Source organism: Neolamprologus multifasciatus, chromosome 18 (genome assembly GCF_963576455.1).
Source record: "Neolamprologus multifasciatus chromosome 18, fNeoMul1.2, whole genome shotgun sequence".
In the NCBI taxonomy this organism is placed as follows: Eukaryota; Metazoa; Chordata; class Actinopteri; order Cichliformes; family Cichlidae; genus Neolamprologus; species Neolamprologus multifasciatus.
This window is the reverse complement of record NC_140456.1, coordinates 3,253,920-3,275,970: the sequence shown is the minus strand read 5'-3', so window position 1 is coordinate 3,275,970 and position 22,051 is coordinate 3,253,920. Positions and strand designations below refer to the sequence as shown.

The following is a 22,051-nucleotide window of genomic DNA, read 5'->3' as shown; positions in this document are numbered from 1 at the left end:
AAAGGTTGAATGTTATACATACATTTTCCAGACTGATTATGGTTCCACACAACCTTTGAAACTGCACCCTACTTGTCAGCTTTCGGGATTGTGTTGAGTGCTTCAAGTCCAATAGTGGTTTGAGTGGCGGTATTCATGCAATCCACAAGGATCTCCAAAGATATTTCTACTTTCTGAGGTTTCTGAGGGTGTATTGAAGACGCCTTTGTTCCTGTAGGCCCCCATAGTTCTCCACGCTGCTAAATCATTGAAGTCCCATTTAGCATGTTATGATGTTTGAACAAGGCAGGAAAGTTAAATCGATGCACATTCTGTAAAAACTCAAACCAAACATGTTTTTCTTGTGAAAGTGTCAAGACTTATATTGACACACACTGTAAGGTTCTTTATAGCAGCTGAGCTGACTGAACAGTACATACAGAGGGTCATTATAGACTTTCCTCCCACAGTGCGGTTTGTTCAAGTAGCTGGAACCTGAAAGGTGTTCTTGGCATTGTGTCCCTCCTAACTCCTAAAGAAACCATTGGTGTTGCATTTAAACTCACTAAGTAATCCTCATTTCCTTTGGCATCCATCTATATCTTAGCCTGAAACTCTTTCTTTACACATCAAGCTTTCTTTGATCTCTAAACCTAACCAGTGACTGAAGGTGAACACCCAACAAACTCATTGATATGGTCATTAAAATGTGAAACTTCCAGACTTCAAATTAAGAGTTCTGTGGAATTAAAATGACGATTGTCATCTTTTGGCATCTAATATTTACGGAGCCCCGCAGGGGACATGGGAGAAAAAAAAAATTAAGACGGACTTTTGCGAGATCTCGCAAAACAAACTCGGGATCTCGCAAAAGTTTTAGCCGCATTCTTTGGAGGCCGCCAGCTCGAAGCCGATCGGGAGGTCGACGCACGATGTGCCGGGAAAGCGGTGTTCCTCCCGGCTGTAGTAGGTCTCGACCTCCCGTTAGCTTCGAGCTAGTGGGTGTCAGATCTCCAAAAACGTCGGAGCACTTTTGCAAATATGTGATGTCTTGTAAACCAAGCAGGTATCTGACGTTTACACAACTACATTCACGCCTCAAAATATCTTAAAAGTGTATTTTGTGACCCAGAAAGAGGAATATTACAACTAAGTAGCTGCCGCCATTGTTGGAATTCAACTTTTGCGAGATCCCGAGTTTGTTTTGCGAGATCTCGAGTTTGTTTTGCGAGATCCCGAGTTTTTTTACGACGGACTTTTGCGGGATCTCGCAAAAGTTTTGCGAGATCCCGCAAAAGTCCGTCGTAATTTTTTTTTCTCCCGTGTCCCCTGCGGGGCTCCGTAAATATTGTCCCAAAATCTTTCTGGTATGTATTTCTTCTACACCATCAACATCTGGCATGTCCTTTACGTACTCGATGCGATGCTGCGGCAACCTCACAAGAGCAATCCGGTCATTCGTTCAGGTCTTATGTACTCAACAATCATGTATTTAGGAGCTTGGATTTGACTTTCTTACACGTTAACAGGTTTAAAATGTCCCAAGTCTTCAGGTGTAAAAGTAAGGATAAGCAACATATGAAGTTAAACTCCTGAAGTTAAACATTTGATGTGGAGAAAATTAACTCCAGAAATATTTGAAATATCATTTTAAATGTTTCGGATAGATCAGATAAAAGCAAAAGGTGACCTCGTCTGACAAAACATGGGTATTCGATGTCCAGGGATGAGAAGGCCTTGCAGAAACTGGTGAAACTGGAGTAATGATTGGACTCATGTAAGTGAATAAAATTAGAATTTATTTTGAATTTATCTTCAACAAGTTGTGACAGTTAGACTTAATTCATGTTGTGTCCCAGAGACCATGCGGGGGGCAGTCGGTTCATACTTTCCACTCAGTTCCTCACCGGGCTGCAGACCGAAGCACGTCCCTGTGGACATCACAGCTCACAGGCTGATCCACCTGAAGCTCTTTAGTATTGTCAGCATTGGTTTGAATGCCAGCAAATGAATGAATTTCTCCAGAATGAATTCCAAATAGGAAAGACAGTTATTTGTATTCATCCAGAAATCACTGAAGTCCTGAGTGTGGCTGAGAATGACTCAGGCAGATTCCTCTGAGGCAGACCGGTCAGACATAACTGTCTGTGTCTGGCTGCTGAGGTGGTGGATTCGAGATCATGTAAATATCAAACACGCCTTGGGGTTCGGTGACGAGCCGCTGTCTTTCGTCCTTGGACCTCCTCAAGTCTCTTATCTGTCTGTGAAAACAGAGCAAGTGGCCAAGGCGGCGAAGGCGTCTGACAAATCCAATCAGTCATACTCACCGCAGGGTTGGTGGAACTGACTCTATTTACAAGTAGCCTCAGTAACCAGGTGCAGTGCTGTGTTCATGTGCCGTTATGCACTCAATAACCTCATAACATCTTCAGGCTAGAGGCTATGACAGTACATTTGTTAAGTAGTTTTATCTTTCTGCACATTATAAACAAAAAAAACAGAACATTTGTTGTCATTCACACCAGTAGACTTTTGGGTCTACTGGTGTTTTTGATAGCGTGACAGATTTTTGTAAAATATTCCTGTCGTACTCTTGCACCGATATGACTTGTTTTTCTACTCTATAATCAGCAGCTGTGTCTGAGTCGTTTCGGCCGCCTCCTGTGGCAGCACTGCAACACAAATCATTACTGAGAGCAGTGCGTCTGACAGAGGTGAAAAGTGTAAAAGCAACAACTTTACAAATGATCAAAGTCAGGTCAAAGCGGGTACGAAGGGAAATCAGATGATGATGAGACACGAACAACGAGCTGTGCCTCACTCACTGCTAGAAAAGATGGAGTTTCCACATTACGGGACGCACTGACATAACCTATGCTAGTTCCAACACCGTGGCTTCAAGTATCTGCTAACAGAGAGAAAAACAGTTAAATTAATTAGCTGCATTCCTCTCTTTGAGGACAAGAGTGCGAATCATTCTTTTATCTGCAACGCAGCATGACGTCTTTGTAAAGCACATCCAAGAACACAGATTTACTGAACTGGAATTTGTTAGAAAAACAATAAATGACAATTTTTTAAGGTACTTCTGTCAAGATTTCATTTGAATCAACTCTCCTGACCAGTTTGTAATTTAGCCAAAAACAAAGAAAAGCTGTGAGAATTAAAGATGTGAAATATTTAATGTTGGGGGGGGTCCTGATTAGGGATGGGTATTGATAAGATTTTTACGATTCCAATTCCATTTTCGATTCTGTTTAACGATTCTTTTTAAAAAAGGAGAACACTAAGGTCGATTAGCTTAGAACTTTGTTTTATATCTTCTGTTTGAACAAGATAGAAATTTAGGAGTAGCATGGCCTTACGAACCCAACAGTGAGATCTTAAGAGATCCACAGCCTACGGCTCTTCAATTGGGTGTCACAGGGTCCCCAGGAAAAAAGATTGTAAATGTAAAATAATAAAATAAATATTCTTCTGTAGCAATAACAAAGTATAACATCAATTATTCTGTAGCAATTACACAAGAATATCCAGTAATGTCCCTGCCTACAATTAAACACATTCACTTACTGAAAATCATCTGCTGTGGCAAACGGCTGCAAGCCTTTGACCACAAACTGAGTCACTGCTCGGTGACATTCGTCTATCCCGGCCTGAAAGGAGACGCTACGGTAGACTGCAGCGAGAACTGCCAGCATCTGAGCCAGACTCTGTCTGATACCATATTACCTTATCTGATACCTTAGGCAGATCGCGCTAACATAATATGCACTGTTAGTTGATTATTTACCTGCCGCATTAACGGGAGAGGACATGCAAACGTTACCGCTGCTGCTGGGTTGAGATTCACGAGTCCGGAGCCGAATTAAAAACATGACATTCATTTAAGGTCATCGCGTGTTTTGTGAGCAAATGCTTTTGTATATTCGTAGTGTTTCCTCCCTTAAATGAAATATCTACTTTTCAAGTATTGCAAGTTGCCCAGTTGTCTTCCGTTCTCGTAAAGTCTAACCAAACTTTTGAGCATTTGAGCCGCGGCGCCGTGTTTCCTGCCAGGTAAATGACGCTCCGCAACGTGGTGACGTCATTCAGGGCGACTGGAATCGATAAGAGAATCGTTTGGAAAAATGGCAAACAATTCCAAGGAATTGAAACAGTGGGAACCGGTTCTCAACAAGAGCCGGTTTTCGATACCCATCCCTAGTCCTGATGGGAAGGGGCAGTTTGTTCTCCAGTTTAGGAGCAGTCACAGCAAAGGCCTGGTCTCCTCTGTGCTTTAATCTGGACCTCGGGACAGCTCGGAGCATTTGATCCACAGACCTCAGTGTACCAATTCAAAAACTCAGAAAGGTGTGAGGCTAACACAAAAATGCCAGAATTATTCATGAGCTTTTGGTTAAATGCCACTAAAGCCTTTAATCAAATGACCTCCAGGTTATCAGTTAATGTACAGACAAGCGTTGGGGAAAGAGCGAAGTCCAGAAAAAGACAAAAGGTCGTTCTCAGGGAGCGTTGACTAGAAACTCATGGAAAGTAACACTTTCCAAACAGAGGGGAGAAAAGGCTGCGAACTTGGCAGTTAATTGAAAGCTTGACTCTGAGGGACACCAGACAATCTGGTAAGTGACAAGGGGAAATGGGGAGAGTATATCTCGAGGGGAGGTTGATTGGGTCACCGCTGACGGTTGGTGAATGAAATGGAACGGCAAACTTTGAAAAACAGCAGAAGAATTAAAAGGTCAAATGCAATCAAGCACTTGGGTTCCAAAATAAAACAGGAAGTGACCAAACAGAAATTGGTTACATCAGCTGTCTTGATTGGTAAATGTATGTATTACAGAGAGCTGTGGGTAACTCTGTGAGCACCTGTTTCATCACTTAACAGAGCCGGAGAGGCTGACCTGGATGTGTCACACAGCAGTAAAATCTTTTCAATGTTTTACAGGAGAAACAAGGCCAAGGGCTTTGCCACGTTTCACAGTAAATCAGGATGGAATGACAACATTATTACAGGTCGGTGCATGCAGAAAGGACAAGTCTGTGTTATAGTTTCTTAGAATGAACTGAGAAAAGAAATCAAAAACAGAAACAGGGAAATAACTGTGCTCAGAAGACAAGCCTGCAGGCTTTATTTTATTTGCTGCTTCTGATATTTCTTTCCATCAGCAGCAAATGAAGCTGCAGTTTTCCTTTTATCTCTCTCGGGCTCCCTTTTTATTTCTACAGAGGAGTAAATCACAAGGGAATGAGCAAAAATACAGCTCGTATGGTTGATACTGTAATCGATGCAGCAGTTAAGACAGTTAGCCGGGTTTTTTTATAGGTCCGACACCCCTTCCAGCCTCGCTCCCATGGCTCTCCGAGGTTTGTTTTGCCAGAGATCTCTTCCTACTAAAAGGGAGTCTTCCTCCCCACTGCTGCTAGGTACTTCCTCATCTTTCCAGTTCAATACAGTTCAATTGTGAACACATTCAGTCACGCATTTTGAAAAGAATAATTTTCGTTCGTAGATTCATGAAAAATAACATCTGACTGTTTCCAAGGTCATCGTTCGAATCCAACTGTTTGAAACGTGCAGGAATGTGACAAGCAGAGAATTTGTGACGAGTCGCTTCTCTTCCGCACAAACTTGCGCCAGCTTTTGCAGACACGGAGGTCATGTGAACATCTGAGGAGGAGAGGATTTAGCAGAGCAAAATGCCACTTAATCCACAGAGATGGACATAATCGCTTTCAGTTGTGTTTTGTTTTGTCTGCCGTCGCTTTCCTCCGCAGCCAACAAAGCGTCGGGATGGATTTTGTATTCAGTATTAAACGTCTCGGTAAGAAGCGTCTCAAAGCGTCTCGCTGGCTTTAATCTCTGCTGAGTGCGTCCTCTGACTCATAAGCAGCAGCTGAACACACAGCGGCCCTCTGTGGTCCCACTGCACTGATCAATAACCATTTCCAGCCCAGGAGTTTTCTCAAGCTCTGTCAATTTGAGGATTGATTGTCTAAACAGGACTGAATGCGAGTGTGTGTTTATTCATGCCTGCGCATGTGTGTTTATCATTTGTTTCAATGCGCATGTTTGTGTGCGTGTCTTCAGCCTGAGGCCAGAATAAGCAGTGGGCAGTTTGTGTGTACTCTGGGTAATTAAACTGCTCTCCAGAACAAAGTGACGACTTTGTTTAGATCGGCTCCTGCCTCAGTTTAAAACCCAAAATGATCCACTCTCTGCTGACAAAATAAACAGTGGCTCAATTACAGAAGTTAGAATAAGCAGTAATTCCTCTTTTAGTAAACTTTAATTGGGTTTTGCAGTTTTAATTTGGAATTATAAGATACATGTCTGTCTTAAATAAGTTTATTACAGAATAAATAAGACTTTCACCCAAAGTCACCTGCTACAGTGTATCTCATGTCCAAAGCATGTACAAAGTGAGCATGAGTATTAATGACAGTATCATCAGCATACAGGTGTATATTTGCTTGAAAGTTCTTACACAAGTTTTTCTTTTACATTATAATCTTCGGTAAGCAGGACTCTATTAGTCTCATAAGAAACAATCTGGGCCCATTATCAGCTAATGTACATCCCCATGTAAAAAAATCTTGGTTTCATTTTTGATTCCACTCTCAAGCTGGACAAGCAAATAAATTCAGTTGTTCATGGCAGTTTTTTCCAACTCTGGAGCCTTTCTAAACTCAAAAATATCCTGTCATCTAAAGACCTGGAAACTGTTATCCATGCTTTCATATCGTCACGTCTTGACTATTGTAACTCTCTCTATTTAGGCATTTGTCACTCAAGCCTGTCACGCCTGCAACTTGTTCAAAATGCAGCCGCAAGGCTCCTGACGGGCGCTAGAAAGAGAGAGAATATTACCCCGGTACTCGCATCTCTACATTGGCTACCAGTTAAACATAGAATTGATTTTAAGGTTTTATTATTTGTTTTTAAAGCCCTCCATGGTTTGGCTCTAGATTACATTTCAGATCTTCTTAGCCTGCACTTACCCACTCGATCTCTGCCATTCTCCAGTGAGATGGTTTTATCAGTTCCCAGCTCAAATCTAGAGGTGACAGGGCTTTCTCCATTGCCGCCCCGAGACTCTGGAATAGTCTCCCCCCCCTTCATAAAATTCTCTTCATCCTTGGAAGTCTTTAAATCGAATCTCAAGACCTACTTATTTTCCAAGGCTTTCGGATCTCTTTGATATTACATATTACATACATTTTTTTTTTTTTTTAATTTCTTTCTATTTTAATTCTTTTATTATATTATCCCTCTGTTCAGCACTTTGGCCGACACTTGATGTCTTTTAAATGTGCTATATAAATAAAGATGACTTGACTTTTAAAGAAATTAAAGCAAAATTGTTTCTATTAGTTAGTTTTATCTCAACTCTAGTTTAACCTTTACTTTCATTTAACCAAAAGCTTCAGTAGACCTTGTATTACTTTAGTCTTAGTGTGCTAGGACGACCTTGGTTATGACTTGTACTTTTCTTTGACTATTTTACTGTATCTGTAGTTCTTTTCATAGTTTGTTTAAACAAAGATGTCTCTAATTGGTCTGAAGTTTTTCAGATCTAGGTGTTTGAAATCGTTAGAACTGTTTCATTGTAATACAATCAGGACTGTAGTTTACAACGTGAACTTTATGTTGGCTGTATAGTACAGGTTGAGCCCATAAATCCATTAGGAAAGTATTTACTGAGGTCACTCAAAGGAGACTGTGTAGACTTATACAACCACAAGTCCTTGAAAGCAGACGTCGTACCCTCTGTTGGCCGTTAGAAAGAATGCAGTTTTAAAATACTTGCTCATCAGACATTCAAGCTTTACTCATAAATGAGTGTGCATGGTCACTTTTGTAAAGGACTATCAAATTACACTTTTTACTATCATGCACTTTACGGTGTTGTTGGAGAGTCCAACATGTACCTTGTACGAGTGCTGTTGTCTTTCTATCTGTTCTATTAAACAATTAATTGTTTAATGTCTTCATATAGGAAAAACATTTCATTAAGCAGTATACCGAAGCTAACTTGACACATCTTATATTTCATATATATTCTCTATATGTAGCACCTTTGAACATTATTTTTTAATTTTCCCTCAGACACATGGAAATAACCACACAGCTGGAAGCTACAGTAAAATGAAAAGTGTTTACTGTTGGACAAAAATAGCCGTAGCCGCTGGTCCTGCTGTAGCTTTGACACACTAGTGCAAATTCAGTCCATTCAGGCTGAAATAAAAGAGCAGAGCGTGCGGTGGGAGTGAAGGGAGGACATGCTTTTGCAACATCTTTAACTCGAATGTGGAAGTGCTCGTCAAGATCTGGGGTACTGAGCTTTTAAAATAGCCCAGTGCTGTGGGAAAATCGTATCGGTGCAATGTGAAAATTGTCTCTTAAAACCCTCGTGGTGGACTCCCATCTGTCACTTCAGCCACTTGAATACCTCGACTCAGGCTCGTCTGACTGTGCACTCCCAGCATCCTCCGCTCCCGTCTCTTTCTTCCATCTCAGCACAGAGAGCTTTTTTTTTCATTTATTTGTGTCTGTGTGTGTGATTGGGCCAAATTTTCTGCTCCAGTTTTTCTGCCTGTCCGCTCAGCCTCCTGCACTCTCCTGCTGCAGATTGGCGAATCAGTCATTTTAAATCAGCGAGCTGGATGGCAGCGGGAGGCAGTGCTCAGGCCTGTGTTATGAATTCTAGTGTTACATTTGTGTAAAATTTATTCATGAACACACATGGCCGACACTTCACCTAAACCACCCATTTCTCAAACTGTTGTTGGGCATTTGTTGGACCAGTGACAAATTATAGTAAAATTACGACCCTTGACCCCCTACGGAAGGTTTCTGTCGGCACAAAAAAAGTAGCACGGGCGGTCTAAATCCGCAGCAGTCCGGCTGAATTAGATAGCTGCAGCAGCTTGTTGCATACTCGTAGATCTGTTCAGTCTGATGGCGCAGAACTGTTTTAAAATGGAGGTCAGTGTGACACAGGACGAGAAGCTGCTGTTATTGTCCTCAGGGAGAGGATGCTATCTCTGTCACCGTGTCCTGTGAAACCAAAACTGTTCTCAATGTCAGTTTCACTGGAAAAACAGCAAGTGATGCAATCACTACAATGCACTTTTTCCTTTTGTGTCACATACGATATCTAATTTATAGGATTTTTTTTTTTTTTTGCATCATCTGATTAGCTTCAGTGTACATAAAAATTTTTTAAAAAATGAATAAAATATTCTGTAGAGGGCCAGAACTACAAATAAACTGCAGAAGAGAAAAATTAAATAATAAGCAAATTAATAAATAAGACATTTAATGAATCACAAAGCAAAAATTGACTAATAAACAGAAATTGTCAGAATTCTTTGAACTTTTAATGAAATGTAAGAGATAAAAATTAGAAGGAATACAAGGAAACAAGTTCATAACATGAGGGGAATTAGTGGAATCTATTTAATGGGGACTACTGTACCATTTTTGTCCTTTATCCTGCACAAAAAAAGTTAATTTTCTTCACTTTAATAAAGGTTAAAAACACCAAACTGCCATTAGTGCTCCTGCAGTTCTTCCTGTTTTCTGCTGTCAAGCTGATTTCCCAGCAGAGTGAGCGTCCGAGCAGGCCGGGGCGTCGGACAGTGACAGCTTTAACCTTTAACGTGTCATCTTGGATGGCAGGAACGCAGAACCTGCCAGGCCGGCAGGTTCACTGCTGCTCTCAGGGCGCGGATTCATGGAGACCCTGGGACCTCCTGGAGACGCCATCTGCTGGACCGGAGGGACAAAAGAGGGACTTCGGATATTTAGTAGATAGGAATACAGTATCTCTTTAGAACTGCCACATTTTATACACGTCTGATCCAGGTGGCGTTATGTGGAGACTGTAGCTGAAGCATAAAGATGTGGAGAAAAGTGGAGGCTGGAGCGATGATGCAGAGGAAAAGTGGAGCAGAGCTGAGCAGTGGTGTCGATGTGTGGGCGTGACAGATGACTCGCCAGAGATGGTGAGAGCTGGAGAAGCTCAGCCATCTGCTCCTTCAGGGACTTCTGCTCACCCTAAACCTCTCTGCCACCTTTGTGACTCGCCAGACACGGACACGATCGTCACTTAATAATCTTTAAATGCTTTTTCGCCGCTGCTGTAATCAATCGTGGGTATTGTTAACTCAGCAGCTCGAGAGGCTGAGGGATTGGCGAGTCTGTGGCTAAAGGAGGCAACTGCTGAACACAGTGGGGAATAGTAGAAGAAGAAACGCGCAGGTGTGTTAATCTTGGGCGTGTGCAGCCTCAGGAAGAATAAATGGACCTTAGAAAGATGCATCGACGTTCGCCGAGGTCTCTACGGGCTGCTTCTTAAACATGCTGAATGCGGGTCTTTTATGGGATTTCAATAGTGTCTTTAATTTGACTTTAGCTGAGCTTGAAAGCCTGTTTTTGCTGTTTGTCAGCATCTTCTGGAAACAAATGTGCAGTGGCGAAGACTGAACAGTTCCAGTAACTTGAGAGTAAAATTACACTTTCCCCTCACCCAACCATCTGCGGCATATGGCCGTCCCCTGCATGAGGCTTCTTCCTGTTAAAAAGGAGTTTTTAACTCCCCACTCTTGGTCATAAAGGATTATTAGATTATTCAGAGTCCTGGGACGACTTCTGTTGGGCAAAGATAGATGTTGAGCGACTGTAGGAGTCCCCGGATGTAGTGAGTAACCTTCACTTCCCTGTCGCGTTTTTAGTCTGTCGCAAAGGTTAAAGTTTCACCTATTAAACACGTTTTCAGTTAAGCCAGTGAAGTCTCTCTCGTCTCGAAACACAGTTCTGAAATTTGGAAATGCAGATCAACCCTGGTCGGAGCACAAGAAGCGATTTCACAGTGATGAGATCAGGGATTTCCACAGTTAGGAGATTAGCTTCTTACAACTGTAACAATGAAAGTGTGTCTAAGTGGATTGAGATACTTGATTCCAAATCCGTGCAGAGTGTGAAATAAAAGGTCAAGGAATCGGCGTAAAGATGAACCGATAAAAATAACAAAGGATTCTCTTTTTATGCGTCGTTTGGACGTTCGTCCGGTGTTTTTTGGACCTTTGCTCTCTGCCTTCTAGTTGCTCATTTTTTACTTCCTTTCAAGCCACTAAGATAGAAGTGGCCACCTTTCCTGAGCACTGACGTTATTGTCCACACAAAGCCATGTTGGAAGGTCATAACGGACCATTCACGCTTGCTTTTGTGCTTCTGTGACTGCAGTGTGCAGGTTAAATTAAGTCTTTTGTCAGCTGGGGGCCTTTTCTCCTGGTTGTCTCAGCCCTGCCCCAGCTCTTCAAATACTAAAACCACACGCCCAGCAGTGAGAAAGCGTGCCTTTCCTGTGAATAGCCATTGTTTGCCTGATGATCATGAGTCATTGTACTGGCAGCGCAAGCCGGGAGTCAAATGATGTGATGCGGCAGAGAGACTTGCATTGTGGGTCGTATAAAGCCGCGGCAGGAACGGCGGCCCTGGCAGATGCCAACTGTTGGACGCCCGCAGGAGCGTTGCGCAAATAGTGGAGTAATTTAGTCAGTGGCGACAAGGCGATTAGCATTTTGAGTGGATTCACCGTCAGCTCGGCCCCCGTTCGCAGGGCAAATTTGTGAGTAGCCGGCAGTCTCGCAGCGCTCGGGTTTGTTTGGGAGGAAAAGGTCACGTCAGAGCCGTTTTGACAGATTTCACACTTTTACAAGTGGCAGCGCAAAGAGGACGCCTTGGTGTTAACCACATAACTGAGGAATAATAAAAAGGTCTTGTGAAGTCGGTCTGTCAACACGGCCCCATTTGAGACATTCAGTAACAGAGGGCAGTTTTTTTATCATTTAAAAAGAAATATTTGGGTTTTTTATTGCTCAGACAATTCAAAAACATTCTGCTGGAGGTAAAACTCAAAAGGCAACGCAAACTTCTGCACATGTAACGTAACATAGCCTCTTGATTTGGTGATCTTTATCCGTTACCTTGTTGGTAAGGCAGCTGAATCGCATATTTCACATAAATAAATTCAAACTGCTTTAAGAGGAATAGCTTAATAAAATTACGACGTTCTTTTTCTCTATTTTAATCATCGTATCCGACACGGTTCCATCTTTGATCCTTCGCTCCTAATAAGCTTGATTCATTGTGGCATTGAAGCCTTCTCCCCTATGAAGCAGGCAGATGGTGACACTCGTGAAAAAAATCTTCAACTGAAAGACCGAGCCAGGAATCTGCAGGTGTGTGTGTGTCTGGGGGTGGGAGTGTGTACTGAGCCTGCACACACACATTTCTCTGCCTGCTTAGTGGCTGGTGATTTACAGCGCTCCAAACCAGCCTTTTTTATAGATTCCCTGCGTGCTTCACATCCTGGTTGAGTAAATATTGAGGAAATATTCCATCCTGATGATGGAATTTCCTGCAGTACAATTTGAGATTTTCATTTATTCATGAATAACTTGAATGTAGAAATGCTGGGTTTGAAAACGTTCAACAGCCAGTTTTGTTGCCCCAAAGATTCACCTTAAAGGTGGCAGCGGGTCAGGCTTTATTAAAAAGGATGTTTTCAAATTAATCCACTGTTGGGATGAGATATATGACAGAAAATGAGGAAAGAAATTCTCTACCAGGTGCTATTTATTATTCTATTATCATTAATTTTCATGAGATGCATGATCAAGGACAGATAACCCATTTCATACATTACCAACCAATATTGTATTCGCATTATGAATTGTTATCGGGCAAAAAAGTGCTGCACCAGTAGTTGGTGACCTTCTTTTGAGGCTGTTATCATTCGATTCATATGCAGGAGCTGTAATATGAGGCAGTGTTTATAGTTTTCTCAAGGCTCATCTGTTGGATTTAACTTGTGTTACATTAGGGCTACGTCCACACGTACACGGGTATTTTTGAAAATGGAGATTTTCCGTTTTTGTTTTAAAAAATAATCCCGTCCACACGTAAAGGCAGAAATGAAGGAAAACCCTGCTAGGAACATGCCAAAGCAGCAGGTGGCGCTATATTCCTAACCGTGCAGAATTGTTGGCCAATCAGAAGTCTAGAAGCCTCGGTGGGGAAAAGTAACTTTCCTGATGAGTTTGTTGTCTTAATTGATAGTTTCATCTCTCTTTGAATGCAACATTGTGTTAGTTTTATTAGAGTCAAAAAGTACAATATCATCAATCAATCATTCATATCATCGGGTATCTAAGAGCGTGCAATGTCCATCATTTCCACCTTGTATCATCTAGGTCCACCCTGCTCTCGTGATACTTAGATGCTGATGGTTAAAACACTTTGGACCACATTCTTCTAGGTTGATGCATGAAACTAACGGCAGATTTTTGGAACACAGAAAGGTCGGTGCCACTTAGGCTGTAGAAACATCTGGCGTATCTTAATTATGAGGCAACTGTGTCTCACAACAAAACAGCTTTGATTTAGACGTAGGCTACGTACACACGTACACGGGTATTTTTGAAAACTGAGATTTTCCGTTTTCGTTTTAAAAAATAATCCCGTCCACACGTAAAGGCAGAAATGAAGGAAAACGCTGCTAGGAACATGCCAAAGCAACAGGTGGCGCTATATTCCTAACCGTGCAGAAATGTTGGCCAATCAGAAGTCTAGAAGCCTCGGTGGGAAAAAGTAAACAAAGCTGGGGCATAGAAGCAGAACCGAGTCGTATGTGTGGAGGGACAGTAACTGTGTGTGTATATGTAAGCATTTAAGCACTGCAGAGAGTACAATTAACAGTAACAGTATTGTAGAAATTCATTTCACCGAAACAATAACGTGGCGCACAGTGTGACGTCAAAAAAGGCGCACACCTTTGACGCTGCGTTTTCTCCGTTTTTCTCGTCCACACGTAAATGCAAAAACTGAGTTTTCAAAAATATCCACCCTGGCCGGAGTTTTTAAAAATCTCCGTTTTCAGTGACCAAAAACGCCGTTTACGTGTGGACGAAAGGTGCAAACGCATAGAAAAATCTGCGTTTTCAAAAATACCCGGGTACGTGTGGACGTAGCCTAGGTTTGACATCCAGGATCTTGCATCGGGTTTTGGGTTGGTTGGGTTTAAGAACAGATGACAGCTTCTTCTCCAGGTATTGAGGATGTTTCAAAACTATATTTTCAAGAATCTTTTTTTATTATTACATCCTACAAAGAGTTAACTTTTAGCTGATCACTTATTTCTGAAGTCAGCACAGGGGACAGATTGACTTGTCTGATTTGTCACTGGCTGCCCTTCCCGACACAACCTTTCCATTACTCCGGTCTTGGGATCAGCACCAGGAGTATACTGTGTCTCTCCCTGGTCTTAAACCAGGGATCTGCCATGAGTAAGGTGTATGCATTAATCACTCCAACATGGAGCCACTAGGATGATAACATCTTACTCAGGCGGCTAGAAGGTTGAGGAGTGTGCCTACTGATGATATGAGGCTAATGAACTGATTGGTCATTCATTTCAGTCAGGTGGGAGACATACTGCAGAACTTGTTTGGCTAATTTGTGTTAATCAGAATTACAGAAACTCATACTTGGTATCGGTTCTCTCGCTTTATCACTACCCATAGGATACTAATCTCTGCACTGAGAAGATTGAACCCCAGAAATCTCATTCTGCACACTAAAACAGCAACTATTATTTTACCCAGTCAAGCACGAATCTTTTTTATGTCTACTTCTCTGCAAAAATAGTCTTTCCCATCAACCAAGATAAGAATTTAATTAGCCATGTTCGGCGGCCATTTGAGGAACTTAAGAGACGGTTTGATTTTAGTGTTGTCTCAGTAACTTGTTTGAATTTCCTCTTACTGCTGGCGTCTGAGCTTTGAAAGCTCTTTTGTGCACTTATAATTAGATGTTCCTGATCTGAAAGCTGAGAAACTAGATGTGCCTACTCTCTGTTGTCCAGGATGATGGAATACACGAGCAAGGTCTCTTTTTTGGACTTGTAGTTTAAAGGCTTCTGCATTTTTCTTACAGTGAACATCAATTATTTCGATGGCTATTACTTCATCTAGTTTTTTCTCTGTTGTAATATGTGGAAAATGAAACTATCATGCTGTGCTTCTCTCTGGGGGGCATGTGGGTCATGCTGAAAGAATGCATTAAAAATGTAACTTGAGAGCTGGTTTTCCAGAAATGCATGGGTTCTGCATACACATTACACGGTCCAGATTTTGCACTTTTTGTCTCAAATAAAAAGTGAAGATTGATGGTGCAACAAAACACCAATCTTTCAGTGGCCAATAGCTTATGAAGATTAGCTCATAACCTCTCAATGTCCACCTGATTCTGGCAAACCTCTTGGGACTCAGGTTAGATTGCATTTTAGCCACATGCTAACTCCAATTAAAAAGTAAATGTGAATCTGATCTAACTTCCAGCCTTTGGTTGGTCAATCAATGTATCTACACACCTCATGTTTCCCTTCCAGGTCTTTGATTATATGCCTTCCAACACTACAGGGTTAGGGTTTGGGTTCCCACCCATTCACACCTCTCATTAACCCTTTAAAGCCAGTCGGAGCGGGCACGCTCTGTTTTGCGTAACTATTTTTAAATCCCGGTAGCTCTGCAACCACGTGAGCTAGCACAATAATTTTTTTTGCATATGAAACCAGAGGAGTTGTACTTACATCTTATGCCATCAGCTTGTCCTCGGTCACAGTTTCCTTCCACATATAGCTTTGCAAAAACTGCATAAAAAGCGCTTGCAGCAACAAAAACATAATATTCCAGAAACACGCTTTGCCGATCCAATCAGCTGTTCATAACACTTCCTACGTTGGATTAGACGTCAGCACAAACTTTTGCATGTCCGCCATGACCTGCCCGAAACCGGAAGTGATGTCATTTTCGCGGAAATGTAGTTTTTTACCATCAGGGCCTCATGAGCCTATACTGGTGTTTTTAAAAGTTATCTTTGACTTTATGACTTTCTGTGTCGTTTCTGGGATGCTTAGGACTCATATTGCACTGCTGGAAATAGTTTATTTTGATGCATATGCTGCTTTTTTGCAAATTTGCATCATAATATTTATTTTCGTTTTTCCTGCAGTATATAAAAATTGGTGTATTTCAAAAATAAAACTATGAAGACACTCAAAATACATTTCCTGTGGTGGGAAACTATTTTGTGCAACTTTTTTGTATTTACAGTTTTGAGGGATAAGCCTCTTAAATTTCTCTAACTAGAAATATATATTAAAAAACAAAAACGATTTTCAATTTTTTTGTAGTTTATTGCACTTTTTTGCAATTTATGTAATTACTATGCACTTATTGCAGACATATTATTAAAATCTGGGCTGTAATGGTTGTATTGATGTATAGCAACTTGAAATGCTCCCAAAAATGGCTCCACAGCATGTAAAAATATAATATAAGCTCTGGCGGACTTGGTTCTATGGTAGGTCTTAAAGGGTTAATATGAAGATCCATGCTTCTTCCATTTGCAGTTCTGTGGTTCCTGTTAGTGCACAAACATTGAGCTAAGACTAGCCTGAATAAAACTTGGTGCGCATGATTTTGGATTTCTGGGAAATGTGACTCATTGCACCTCCTAGTGTTTTAACATGGTATTACATGAAAGTGCAACCCAGCCTAGTTTTAACTTAAGGCGATATCTCTCCAACACAACACACATACGTCGCAGACAGAATGCCATAGCAGTTGTTTGACATGCTGTTAATCCATTTTGCTATAGCTTTAATGCATTTTCACCCGAATGCATTCTCTGTGATATAATATCTACTTTTACTAAAAGTCGTATTTTTTCCTTCTCTTTCAGAGGCCAGTGATACAAAATGGGAGGCAAGCTCAGCAAAAAGAAGAAGGGGTACAGTGTAAACGATGACAAGGCTAAAGACAAGGATGCCAAAGCAGAGGGGGCCTCAGCAGAGGAGAGCGAAGCACCGAAAGACAACAAGGACGGGGCTCCAGCTGCCGGCGATGCTAAGGAGGTAGCTAATGACACGGCAGCCAAGGAGGCGCCAGCAGCTGATGCCGCGGCACCCAAAGAGGAGGAAAAGAACGCAGCTCCTGCCGCAAAGGAGGCAGAGAAACCTGCCGCCAACGCTGAGCCCAAAACGGAGGCGCCCAAGAGCGCAGAGCCCGCCAAGGCCGAGGAGAAACCAGCCGCCCCGGCCAAAGAATCGGCCCCGGCCGCGAAGGAAGCCGAGGCTAAGGCCGCGGCACCCACCCCTGCAGCCGAGAGCAAAGATGAGGCCGACGCCAAAAAGACTGAGGCCCCTGCGGCACCAGCAGCCAAAGCCGAAGCGGCCCCCGCTGCCTCCCCCGACCCCAAGCCTACAGAGGCAGCGGCAGCTCCAGCCCCGGCAAAGGAGGCCACCCCTGCTCCTAGTTCAACACCAGCCGCCGAACCTCCCAAGGAGGCAAACGCCACAGAGGCACCAAGCAAGGATCAAACCGTAGCAGTTCAAGATTAATGGACAGCCACTTTTCGGAAATGAAGAAATAAATTACCTAACTCAACAACGATGAAGATTAAAAAAGAAAGAAATTTACTAGTCCACCCATATTATGATAATAACAATAATAATAATAATTGTAACGATGAAGATATGTTGATCGAGGAGGACTGAAGCAACCACCTGGAGAAGTTTCCCACCGCTGCAGATGATTATTGCTATTATTATTGTTATGTTTTATTCTATTTTTTTTTCTGCTGTAGTATTTGAACTTTGATACGAGTGTATGTCGGCCATACGCCTCGCCATTTATCCGCCATTCCTCTCGCTCATACAGTCCCACAAAGTTTGGCCTGATTCCCACGTCAGCCCACAGAAGGCTCCTGCATTCGATCTGTGGACGTCTAAATTTTGGGGTTCTGATGGAGGGAAGGGGAGAGGTTAAGAAAACACCTTACCAGCTGGACTCAAGTCGAATCTGTCCCCTCTTCGGCTCTCCCTCTTCCTCTCATCCTCCTCGTCAGAATATCGTGATTTTGGCTCTGGCCTGGTACCTCCAGCTTTTCAGTGCTGTGGAGTCGTGGTTGTGGTTGTGCGTGATTGTGCGTGGTATTGTCGGGTTGTGTTGCTTCCTATTTTTCTCTCTAAAAAGATCCCACTTTCTTTGAAGAGCTTTTACTTGGAGATTCATTGCGAGGACTGGGAATTTTCAGGCTTTCTAAGACATTTCGCAAGGTTGGTAAAGGTGGGCTTTGCAGAGAAAAAAAAACAACATTAGACATTAAACAGTTGTAGGATTTTTCAGATAAACTTCTACATTTTGTACTGAAACCCTTAGCTATATTGTTAGTAAACTAAGTGGGTTTTTTAACATTTGTATTGCTTAGATAATCTGCAAAGCCTCGCCGAAAAGATCTCTAAAATGTTCTTAGAAAGTTCAACGGAAGCCTCTCGTCCTCGAGCAAAATCCGAAGACAAATTAGAGTAAAAATTATCTACGTTTTTTTTTGTTTGTTTGAAAAGACATATCTTTTGCTGACCTGGGTGAAGTAGACAGTACGGTCACATCTTAGAGGTTGTTTGAACTTGCTTAAAATACCAAGAAGGTGATGTTTGCTCCTTCATGGGTAGAGCTCAGTTAGCGAATGCTCAGTTGTGCCTTTGTAACTTAAATAGACAAGACTGGCACTCAAACATCCTGTGATTGTCTGGAACACAAATCATTTCCTTAGCGAAAGTAAAAGGGCGTTTGAGACACACTTTCGATTCAAGTATTAGCAGCACAAAACGTTTCTGAAAGGAAAAAGTCAACAGTGGATTCTTTTACTTTGAAATAAAATTGTTACATGCTCACATACAATCTCCTGACACGGAAATTTCAACAGTTGAAAAAGACACTATCCAACTAGTAGAGCCGTTTCATATTCAATATTCAAGTTTAAAACCTTACAGCACTAAAGCAATCTGCCCTGTTGAGCAAACCTCACCCTTTTGGTATCAAAGCAGTGAAAAGGCCTTAAGCGAAGGCGCTCACAATGCTCTTTGACCCAGGTCTGATTTACTGGGTTTCGAATCAGTGTAGCTTTCCACCACTAACAGTCTGATACCACTGAAGAACAGGCAGGAGGCAGAATTTCAGCAAACGATCAGAGCCATCAGCAACCAATTCAGTGTGATATGGTCCATGTTTCTAAGGCTGGATGGAAGGGAGCCTCTGATTTAGTCATTATCGCCATTCGTGCATTTTCCTTTACTGTTCGGAAATATAGGTTACATGTATGTACATCTGTGCAGTGGTGGAAGGAAAAGTACTAAAGTACACCTTTGATACATTAAAAACTAGCAATATTGATAGATGTCTCCACCCGAATTTATTTTTACTGTAAACACCAAGCACACTTTTGAAAACGCCCAGCTTCCACCGCTTGAGGAACTTTTTTTAAAGCCAAAGTTTTACACTTTGGTGTAAAACCGTAAACAGTGTGAGACTTTGAAAGAATCATGACGATATCTTTGGTCGTGGCAGTGGAGTCCTGCAAGCGAAAATAGCTTGGGACTAAACATCCACGGCAAAACGTTAGGATTCCAGCAAAGGAGAGACTTGGTTTGATTTGCGGATGGACGATGTAGCATAGAAGAAAGTAGAGACATAAATGGCACGTGATCCAGTGGGTATGCCAACAACAGTATCTTGCATCAAATATGACGTCTTACCCAAGTGTATTAGAACCACATTGCACAGTGTGGCTCAAATTGCGTGTATGGAGACCTTTAAGGGTTTTTAGTGGAGTAATCTTGCACAGAGAGCAGTTGTGGTATTGACTCCATTCTTGGTTTTTCAGTCGTGTTCATCACTTGTGCGAGTAGGACGTGGTGGTCGTTCGGCATGGTGTTAACTCCACCCATCCTCCGCTACTAATGAATTACCTGGTAAAAAAGTTAAGGTGACATTACAGCGTTTTACAGAGCTGAGCATCCTTAAAGTCTCAGCAACCAGCAAAAACCAGCCCATCAGATTCACACATGTGCACCAGGTTTACGGTGATACTGAGACAGTTCTAACCGACCCCATAGCATCACTTTTAAATGCACTGGTTAAGCGTAACCCAAATCTCTGTCTTGTACTAAACCTGCGTGCATGTGCGTCATGCTGCTTGTGTCTTTAGCACAGTGCAGTTATGCAGCACTCTCAGTGAAAATAGTGAAAATAGAGTACCAGGAAAAACAAAGGAGGGATTTTTATCATTGATACTACAGTAGAAACATTTTGATGATTATCATAAAAGGAAGCGATGACAGTGAAAGAAAACCAGCAGGACACATGGAAGGAAGAAGGTGAAGGACAAGAAAGCTCAGATTTTAGATTGTACTTCATGATGAACACAGTGGAGGAAGTAGTACGACTTTATTGAGCTACATGCTTTTGCACAAAACAGTCAAGTAAGGTACCAGCAACCCAAAATTGTGCTTGGCTTATTCAAACCAACATTCGTCTTTCCACCTTTGCATGTATGTAAGTATATGTATATATATATTTAGCCATCTCAGCCATCCATCTGCCACTTTTCAGTTCCATCCATGTGACGTTCAGCGTTTTCCTCCCAGCACTCGTCAAACCGTAGCAGAAACAAACACTCGAGGAGCGCCGCTTGTCACTTGGCTCAGTTTTTTCTTCCTCTCTTGACTCAGTAACTTGCATGTCCGTGGTTGGGTGAACCTGTAGTCCTGTCTTTTTGGTCAAGTGGAAAAAATAATAATTTTTCGGTCTGCATCCATGGCAACTACAGTTGATATTTTCATCCCATGTTTCATCACTGCTACTTCCACACCACACGTTCAGACAAACAAACAAAAAGATGATATGGAAATTGATGCATTCAAAATTATATGTACTTGTATAAATGGTGGAACAGTAATAAAATGTACGAAATTGACTCGAGGATTCTGTGCAATGCGATTTTTTTTTCAGATGCACTCCGGACACATCAGAGTCACGCCTGCCAATGAGGCCGATACGTTATTGTTACATCGTAGCTTTTGAACAAACAATTTAATGCAGCGTTAGGACTATTGTAGAAGAAATTAAAAAGTGAAAGTACATTTGTGAATGTGATAAAAGGGTCAGTTAAGCCATATTTTATTGTTCGACTAACAGAGTATCTTAATAATGATTCGAAAGTAGAAAGTAACACTGATTCTACGTCTTTAGGTTTTATAGGTTGGAAATTACATCAGGTATCTCTGTGATGCAATCAGACCTTATATGCATCACAAACATGCGTTCACTAGAACTTCTGAAGCCTTCAGAATGATTTCAGGATTTCTACAGCGATAACATGTTGATCTTAATCTTAAACACATCCGATCAGACTATTAGTAATGCACTATTTTAGTTTTCATATGTTTATTGAACACAACAGTCCAGAAAATATATAAATGGTGTGTGCTAAGGCAGGTAACTCATTTTACATCGTGGTAAATAATGATTAAAGTACCATTTCTGTCAGTGTGAAGATGTTTAACTACACATTTCTTTTCTGACACATGTCAGTATAAGAAAAAGAAGACTGAGTTCAACAACATGTCTATATGACAAAGAAACCCTGTTGTAGTAAATGTCATGAATCGCTGTGTGGCAGGCAGGAGTTGGACCCAAGGTGCAGGCACTCTGACTCGAGGGATGAACTCAAAACTTTATTTGCTGACAGGGGAAAAGCATACAAAACTAAACTAAACTGTGAAAATATAAACTCACACTTTGCAGAGAGGCACACGAGGAAACACACAGCAAGAGGGACGACGTGACACTGATTCAGAGAAACAGGGTTTAAATACACTGGGAAGTAACGAGGGGAATGAGACAGAAGGAGGGCACAGCTGGGAGAAATCAGGACTGATGAGACAAGCAAAGCAGGACGCATTCACATAAGACACAGACCTTCAAAGTAAAACAGGAAGTATGACATAGAGACGCGAACTTGACACGGTGGAGACAGCAACTAAGAAACACAGAGACATAACCAGTAAGGCAGAGGACTCTAAGAACCGAAAGACTCAGAGGGAAACTCAAACATGCAGACACAGACTTACACAGAGAAACATGAAGGGCAACTCACACA

The 22,051-nt window shown here is 41.8% G+C and overlaps 1 protein-coding gene and 1 long non-coding RNA gene across 5 annotated transcripts in view; one reads left to right on the top strand and one right to left on the bottom strand.

Moving 5' to 3' along the window:
- The window catches only part of basp1 (brain abundant, membrane attached signal protein 1), a 65,646-nt gene extending 44,775 nt beyond the window's left edge, over window positions 1-20,871 (top strand). Inside the window, exons 1-2 of one of the 4 annotated variants that reach the window (XM_085140978.1) lie at window positions 7,330-10,246; window positions 16,793-20,871. In XM_085140978.1, the coding sequence (XP_084997104.1) occupies window positions 16,809-17,450 (642 nt within the window). In that variant the 5' untranslated portion in view covers window positions 7,330-10,246; window positions 16,793-16,808 and the 3' untranslated portion in view covers window positions 17,451-20,871. The other 3 variants (XM_085140980.1, XM_085140979.1, XM_085140977.1) reach the window with 3 other exon arrangements.
- Window positions 1-22,051, bottom strand: part of LOC146496999 (uncharacterized) — a 434,085-nt gene that overhangs the window by 31,306 nt on the left and 380,728 nt on the right. The gene's annotated exons all lie outside the window — the stretch shown is intronic.